General features: G+C 41.8%; 1 protein-coding gene and 1 pseudogene across 1 annotated transcript; one reads left to right on the forward strand and one right to left on the reverse strand.

Moving 5' to 3' along the window:
• The first annotated feature begins 3,065 nt into the window (after window positions 1-3,065).
• On the forward strand, window positions 3,066-5,053 carry LOC121975352. Its single transcript, XM_042526957.1, has 2 exons — window positions 3,066-3,771; window positions 4,006-5,053. Exons 1-2 carry the CDS (start codon window positions 3,113-3,115, stop codon window positions 4,715-4,717), a joined length of 1,371 nt encoding a protein of 456 aa, XP_042382891.1. The 5' UTR covers window positions 3,066-3,112; the 3' UTR covers window positions 4,718-5,053.
• Window positions 5,054-7,965: 2,912 nt separating this feature from the next.
• LOC122041355 lies at window positions 7,966-8,621 on the reverse strand (annotated as a pseudogene).
• Between the last annotated feature and the right edge of the window lie 255 nt (window positions 8,622-8,876).

Here is an 8,876-nt window from a genome sequence, read left to right on the forward strand (position 1 = left end):
GAAGCAAGACAGATTCAACATAGTTTAAACTTACAAATTATGATCCCTCAATGCTGTTTACTCGTGTTATAGAACTTACAAATTGTGCTCAGTGAATCTTCATTCACTGACAGTAGAATAAAGAACTAATCTTCAAATTGATTCAAATGTCAAACCCAAACCATCGTCTAAGAGCAGTCATCGTCAGGCTAGTAACAGCTGCCAAATAAATGGTTCTAGCTAGTCGATTACTGCAAAAACACTTTACATATTCAAGGTATATATAACCTGTCTTTTAATCCTATGTTTAAGAAAAAGATAGCCTAAACAATTGCCCTAGTTTGAATGGACTAGAAAAGACAACCACTAACCTTCAGAAGTTGAGTACTTTCTTCGAAAAAAAGATTCCATGCCATTTGAAAAATGGATCGCAAGTGGTCGAACTCCGCGTAACAGAACAATTGCTTTTCTAGCACTAGCATCCTCAGTGAAACCGAAAATGATGCCATTTGCTCATTCTTTTTGAATGCAAAAAATACACCAAGATTGCTTGGTGTCTCATTGGATAACTCTGATAATTATTTAAATTAACAAGCCACTAAGTAAAAAGAAATGTACTCATTTCCACAGCAGAGTTGTAAATTTGCTCACAACTATTGTGAACTGAAGGAAAACACAAGTGAATTAGCTCGAACTGCTTTAAAACGTGTTACCAGGAAGGTAACAAATATTGTAGGATAGACATAAAAGTAAAGTATTTGCTCTCCAGCAGACTAATTGATGCGGTGATAAGGGAGAACTCGTCTATCATTGGTCAATTGACATGATATCGATCAAAGTCAAGACGGTCAATGTCGGGCTAATGGTTATCCTGATCAGTAAAGGAGTGGCCGAGCGGGCATCACCCGGCACATCAGGGCATCATGTGTCGATCGGCAGGAAAGCAAGCAGCTCGGATCGCCCGTTCGGCGCAAAGAATGACATTACACAGGAGGAGACAAGAAAGCAAAAGAGAATACGTCGTCTATCATTGAATATGAGAAAGTCAAGATAAAGAAGAACACTATATTTATCATCAATGCACGGAAGTTAAGACAAATAAGCCTTCTTTTGACAATTAATATCATTAAATAAAGGCAGAAGAACGATTATAGAAAAATATATAAAAGGATACGTCAAGTATGAGGAAGATAAGATTTTTATCATTTTCTTGATTACTCATTGCCTTCATGATATTGACTTGAGCGTCAAAGGCTAACGCCAAGGACCCCTTCTCAGATTTGGTTTTATTTTGCATGATCGAAATCTTCATCCCGTTGATGGTCATCTCATCCTCGACTTTCCAACTTCCTTCATTCAGAGACATGATGCACTAACTTTTTTTCCCTTGATTGTTTAGAGATGCGCTAGAGAATTAAGCTCGTGGCAGTAATTTGCAATGTGGAAAAAAAATCAAATTATTTCTGTACATTCATGCATATAAACGTCTCAGGCTAACTTTTCATATTATGACCAAGCTAAAAGCTAAAATGTAGTGTTACTATCGCCAACATATGTTGGCATGGTTATTATCCTTGTGCTGCTCATGCATCTAACATTTCATTTTACTAGTCAAGCTTTTAAAATTGAAACCTACAAGAAACAAATACAAGTTTGCAGATAAAAATGAGATAGTAAGATGACATAGAAAAAAGATAAGGCATATTGTCATTGTAGTAAAAGATGATATCCTCATCTCGAGAGTCTCTCCAGGATCGACTCATGCTATATGGAAGGGAAGTAAATCACGGAGGATTTCATCTAATACCGGGGCTAAAACATGTTGTTATTGAATGTACGAATGGTGAATACAAAATGTATTAAAATGTTGTCAGAAAAAAAAAAAAAAGGAAACATGATGATTTTGGAATGGAGATCAGGGAGAGCAATTAATTGAAATCCTCATTCATTTTTCCTGTACTATAATCTATCCTGCTGTTTCAAACTTTTACCATTATTTTATGTTGTTGCTTTCCATTGCTTTTTTTTTTAAAAAAAAATAGTTTCCTTTTTATGAAAAATAATTGCTATGCCCTTTTGGTCGCAATCTGCGAAGAAAACACAGGCCAGACCTAAACTGGCTGTTGGGGATCCACTCGATGGCAATGGACAGTTGAGGATTGGATATAGTTTCCCGATCGAGATCATTAATTGCGACATCTGAGCCCTAAACCTTGGACAAGGCTGATCCATGCTAAATTGTATGTGCTGTCAAATTGTAGTTTAGGTATTATTAAATTTTAAGATACAGATTAACTTTATTTATTGTAAATAAAAAAATATTTTTTCATACATGGCCAACTCTATTGTCCAATCATTTGATTTGTTTAGCATCCTATATTCTTGGTCTGTCTATTTATTTATTTATTTGAAGTCTAACCTCCAAACTTCTGTGCTAATCCGGTTCCGTATTCAACTCAAATTCTCAAAATCAAATCCTTTCAAATTAATCATTTTAATTATTTTTTAAAATCAATAATACATTTATTTGGATTCATTTACAGATGGTCTTTAGCTGTATATCATTATCATCCGACCATTCGACGTCATGTTGACGCTCCAATTACACTTATCATCTTCCAACCCAAGCTGAGTTATTACCTGTGAACAGCTGTAGCTTCGCTGTCCTATGCCAACTCAACTTTCTCCTTATTTTGGATTTTAAATTGAAATTGAATCTGTTGTTACCATCCGTACAAACTCCCAGACTTTACTTTATGGGTAAACTGATTAAGGATAGGAATTAAATTGAATTACAGTTCATTCCAGTTAAAAATTGACAAGTTTTACTTTCACCAGAATTCAATAGGATTTAATAATAAATTTTATATAATTTCTTTAATGAAAATTGGATGATTTCGTTTTCTTTTTATTTATTAACTAATTACCTGTGAACTGGCATACCAAGTGGGACCACCGCACGACGCTTTCGCACGGCTTGATTCCTCCTCGTCCGTCGCTCTCTCGCCAGGCTGTCAACGACTCCAACCATCGCTGTCACTCTCCCTCCCTCCGCTTCCACTCGTTCACCTACAAAAGCCCTAACGCAACCACCGGGCTCAAGGATTTGTCCGAGCTATCTCGATTCATCGATATGGATCCCTGTCCCTTCGTCCGGGTTTTAGTGGGCAACTTGGCGCTCAAGATCCCCGTCGCCACCCGCCCTGCAGGAGTCGGCGTCCACAATTCCTCCTTCCCCTGCTTCGCCAAGATCCGCCTCGATAAATCCTCCTGCCAGACCTCTGCCGTCCCGCTTGTCTCCCCTGAGGAGCCTCCCTCTACGCCGTCTTCCTCCCTTGCCGCCCATTTTAACCTTTCCAAGGCCGATCTCGACCGGATCTCTAGCAAATCTTCGATCTTTGCGGTGAATGGAGCCGGCTCCAGACTCAGTGTCGCTGTGTATACTGGTCGGAGAGGGACTACCTGCGGAGTCGCCTCGGGCCGGCTCCTCGGAGAGGTCACGGTGACTTTGGATTTGAAGAGTACCATCGCGGAGGGAGGTGAGAACAGGGCCGTTGTGTTTCACAGCGGGTGGGTGGAGTTGAGCAAGAAGAACGCGAGGAAGGGGTCGTCGTCGCCCGCGCAGTTGTATCTCACGGTGAGGGCGGATCCTGATCCGCGGTTCGTGTTTGAGTTCGACGGTGAGCCAGAGTGCAGCCCTCAGGTGTTCCAGGTGCAAGGAAACATTAGGCAGCCAGTTTTCACTTGCAAGTTTTGCTGCCGCAGTGCTGGCGACTTGAATTCTAGCGCCAGGTTTTGACCTAAACTCCCGGATATCAATGTTTTTCTATACTAGCATTCTTGGTGCATTTACCTATTGAACTACATATATCCGCGATACTTGTGTTACACTCATCGCCTCTTCGAAATCGAGTTATTTGCAATGATTTTTCAGCAGTCTTTTTTGGTAGATGAAAAATTTTATTTTGTTAGATTTGAATAAGCATTCTCTTGTGCTGTGACTGAAAAAAAAAAATTGTGGTTCAGATCGATGTATTCGCAGCGAGGGAGCTCTGGACGTTGCTTTCCGTCGTTCGGATCTGAGCGGGATCGAACGGTGAAGGAGCGGAAAGGGTGGTCGGTAACAGTGCATGACCTTTCCGGTTCGCCCGTAGCCCTCGCCTCCATGGCGACCCCCTTCGTTGCCTCTCCTGGCACTGATAAGGTCAGTCGCTCAAACCCCGGTGCATGGCTCCTGCTCCGGCCCGGAGACGGCACCTGGAAGCCATGGGGGCGCCTCGAAGCCTGGCGCGAGCGCGGTGGCGCAAATTCTGGCGACGGCCTCGGCTACCGTTTCGAGCTCCTCGCGGAGGCTGCCACTGGGGCGGGCATAAACCTCGCTGAGTCCAACCTGAGCGCCACCAAGGGCGGCAAGTTCAACATCGATCTGACCAGCGCTGCTGGCACGCCTTTAAGCCGGTCGACCTCGCCGGGCTGCAGCCCGAGGGGGAGCGGCGACTTCGGGCACGCAATATGGCCGTTCTCTAGCTACCGGGGGTTTGTGATGTCATCCACGGTGGCCGGTGAGGGGCGAAGCGGCCGGCCCACTGTCGAGGTCAGTGTGCAGCACGTGGTGTGCGCAGAGGACGCTGCCGCCTTCGTGGCGTTGGCCGCCGCTATCGACCTCAGCATGAACGCCTGCCGTCTCTTCAGCCACAAGCTCAGGAGGGAGCTGAGCTCGCCAGATTTGCTGCGATGATTTAATCCTACCAAGGCGTCTGCTTTTGTCTGTATAGGCGTGAGAAATGTTTCATAAGCAAGTTTTTATTTGCTTCCCGTGCATTTCAGCTGCATATGCATTTGTTTTAACAGCCTTCTAGTTGGTTTTTATTGCGCTAGAAGTGTAGTAAAGAAAGAATGAAAGTTTGGTTTTTATTGCGCTACAAGTGTAGTAAAGAGAGAATGAAAGGGCTCATGAAAGCAGTCTGTAATCTTTAGTGTCTTGTTTCAACTTGTGGGTCGACCCTTTTTTGTGACTTGCGAGTGGTGTCAAAAGTATAAAAAAGAAACAACCTGGACCATAATTTGAATAAACTGACGCGATTCTCTGCAGCTCAGACTGGTTTCTTTTTGTTGTGCTTGCATTCCTAATTCCAAATCCTGTAATACATAAGTTCGAGCTCAGATGGTTTGATTGGAGACTGTTGTTCGAAGGATATGACATTTCGAGGAAAAGAAATGGCTTGCAGATAAAGCAAAAATCCGTAACCACCTCGTTGTCCTGTCTTCACATAGTCTTATAATAGGGAAAATTTTACATATAGTCTAGATCACAATTTAAATTTTAAGTGTAGTCTGTTTTTTCAAAAAAATTTATTTCTACTCCCTAATTAAATAATAGATATCAATTTATCTAATTATCTCTTTTTTTCTTTAGATATAAAAAATATATATCAATTTATCTAATTATCTCTTATTTTTTAAGATATAAAAATTTAAACATAATCCTCTTAAATTCAACACATTAAACTAAAATCTAGTATATTTTCTATAAAATTGAGCACGATTCTTTTTCTACCTAAATTAGATGAAAAATATACTACATTCTTTTTAAATATTACTCAATTGGATGAAAAATATACTAGATTTTTTTAAAATAATACTGAATTTAGGAGCAATTATATTAAGCGGGAAAATAACTCCCTAATAAAACATAATTAATACTAATTTACCTAATTGTTCCTCATATTTTTTAGATATAAAATGTCTAAAAACGCCTCTTAAATTCAGCATATTAAATTAAAATGTGTTATATTTTCTAGCAAATTGAACATACTCTTTTTCCACTTGAAAAATATACTAGATTCTCTCAATTGGATGGAGAAAAATCATGCTCAATTTGATAGAAAATATACTCGATTCTAGTTTAAAGTACTGAACTTAAAAAGAATTATACTCATTTTTAGATTTTTTTTTTATTAAAAAATATGAGGGATAATTATGTCACGCCCCGGGGGAGTCCCTATCCGAAGAAATTTTGGCAACTCCTCCCCTGTTCGGGTGACAATCTGAAACATTTCTACATACACAATATACATCAGCCACAGGCGGCTGGAATATACACACAACCACGCAGTTTATAATACAGCTACTCGGCTGATACAATAAAAACATAACCACGCAGTTATATGTAAAGCAGCCCACTCGGCTGTACCAAAACCAAAGCACAACAGAAAAATGACAAAAACTAAATACAAACCAAAACACAAAACTGCTAGCCGACTAGGCTTACACAACCAACAAACAATACAAAATACCACATAACAACTTCAGCACTCCAGAAACAAAACTGGAACACAAACTAAACACACTGACACATAAAACAAACAAAATATAAATGAAATCGATAAGTCTTCCGATGTGACGTGGGGGCTGACAAACAGGATACTCCAAGTGACTCCATAAACAATCCGGTACCTGAAAAAGTTAGTGTCCATGGGGGTGAGTTCAACAACTCAGCGAATACCAATAGACATGCCTAGTAAGATATATCTAACAGCAATAAGCATGGAATACAACTTCCTAATCATATATAGGAAAAATACAAAACTGAAAGGTAACTGAGGAAGCTGTACTCACCAGGAACTCCTATCCGAAACAAAAGGGTCGCCAAACCGAGAGTGTCATAAATCCTGTATGCATGTCAAACATATGCATCCAACCAAATGCAACAAACACAAGCAATAAATGCATCATGCATATGATGCCAATGTCATGGTCACCCCTGACGCCAATCAGTCACCTCACACACAATGGTGAGACCGAGTGGGTAGGATTGTGACAACCGTGCACTCTGACATCACTACCCCTGATGAGTGACCGAGTGGATGGGATGCTGTCGGAGTACACCTATCCTCCTACCCCAAATCATAAATGGGGGAGCTCAATGCTCTCATATCCCGGTACACAGTGACGGGGAGGAAATCTCTGCCGGCTACCACGCTGCATCACACTACCCATGAGCGGACCAACGGAGCCAAACAAAGTCCAACTACCTGCCGGCTACCACGCTGCTACACTAACCCAGCAGAGCCAAACAGAGCAGAACTGTCTACCGGCTACCACGCTGAGTCCTCAGACCAACGGAGCCAAACAGCAGAACCGCCACACACCTGTCTGATATACCACTAACCCATGAGTGGTGGTGTGTACAGATCCATGTAACTGGCAATATGCTCACAATAATGGAGTCAACTATCGCTCAGCATGCAATCATGATGCATGACATTAAGCATGACAATATCCTGATCAGCATAGAAAAATCTATATATATAAAATGGGTACCACAGTATCGATGGTCAGATCCGAGGATCTAAGGTATACAAGTCAGGTATGGTATAAAAACCTAGGTATCAGATAATCTAGATACACATGCCAGAAAATAAAATCCAGAACCTAGTCCTAACCTTAGTAAAGCATGGTATGTCACTTACTCTAGGAAATAAGGTACTCATGGAAATAATCACGAGTCGTAAACATGAATACATAACAAACGCCCAACAGAACATGCTATGAGTATCAAACAGTGACATACCAAAGACAAACATGATCATTACTTGTAGCTATAAAATACTATGCATATCCAATTGACAATATCATAAAAGATAAGTAAAGATGTACCCGCCTCCAATGAGGTCCAATCCTGTCCAAATCCAACGTCGAGATGCTCGTCTCGCGTCAAAGTCCTGTGTCACCAATATCTAGTTTAGCTAATTCTATCATGCATCAACTAGCTAAACTAAATCCTAATTCAATTAAGAAATTCCAAATTGGATTCACCCAATTCATCCAACGTTGACATGAAACCCACGCTATGTAAATCTGATATCCAAGCCAACTTACCTTAATTTGCCAGAGATCTAGCTGCTGAAAAGTCTGTGGTTGCAACTATGGATTGTTCGCGTACAATGCCGACTGAAGAAGGGTAAAAGGATGCTGCCCTCTACATCAAATGTTCCCTAACTCAACCAAGATATCTATACATGACAGTAATGCACTGAGAACTTTCTCAGCTTCCTTTGCTGCTTGTGGATTGCATGGAAGACCAATTGCAGGTGCCAGTGTGCTATTAAGAACAAAGCCCATTGAACCATGGCGTAGATTGGAGTGATGCCAATCCAAGATAGAGTGGATTTTGGCTCTGGCCGTGAGATCTGCAGGATACCAGTGGTTAGGAAATTCCTGGAAATGCACAAATAAGGTAGCTCAATATGGCATGACTCTCAAAAAGCTTAAATCTTCCCTCAGAAATTTCTAGAACTTGCCCCATGGGGTTTATTTCCTTGAATGCAGGTGATCTATGTTGGCACTTAGAAATATCAATTCTGACCTCTTCAAATGGGAGCGTGTTGACCCTGCAAAAAGATCGTGGGTTCAAATCGTGGGATAGTCAGGGCGTAAATCCCTGGTCCCCGTGTCCCTCTTCCCACTGCGCAATAGCTTCTCCAGTTACCGTGATTAACGTCTCTCGTGATGGCCTTGGGCAAGGTACGGCGGGGGGCGCTGGGGGCGAGCGTTATCGCCTTTTGCCCAGTGCCCCTGCAAAATATTAAAATCACCCGTGATGGCTGTAACATGCGTTCGATGTAAAGCTTTAGCATCATGTTTCTCCGATTTGCTGCTGCTGTTTCTCTCACGGTCGGCATCGGCTGTGGTGGCGCTGGCGCCGTCGTTTGGCGAAGAGGAAGAGTGTGCGGCGGTGGAAGACAAAACGGAGAAGAAGAGAGGAGATGGGTCGGCGGCAGAAAGAAGAAGAGAGGAGGAAGGGAACCGTCACGACGCCGATTACCAAAGAGGAGAAGGTGGCGTCGCAAGCTAGGGCACGTGCACAGTTCAGCGAGGAGAAAGGTAAAAAGAAA

This window comes from Zingiber officinale, chromosome 1B, assembly GCF_018446385.1.
Source record: "Zingiber officinale cultivar Zhangliang chromosome 1B, Zo_v1.1, whole genome shotgun sequence".
In the NCBI taxonomy this organism is placed as follows: domain Eukaryota; kingdom Viridiplantae; phylum Streptophyta; class Magnoliopsida; order Zingiberales; family Zingiberaceae; genus Zingiber; species Zingiber officinale.

What these genes read in the sequence shown, in the direction of transcription:
- LOC121975352 (XM_042526957.1), top strand. Translation starts at nt 3,113, where the DNA reads ATGGATCCCTGTCCCTTCGTCCGGGTTTTAGTGGGCAACTTGGCGCTC. An exon ending in GACTTGAATTCTAGCGCCAG is followed by an intron (nt 3,772 to 4,005) that starts GTTTTGACCTAA and finishes ATTGTGGTTCAG; the next exon opens with ATCGATGTATTCGCAGCGAG.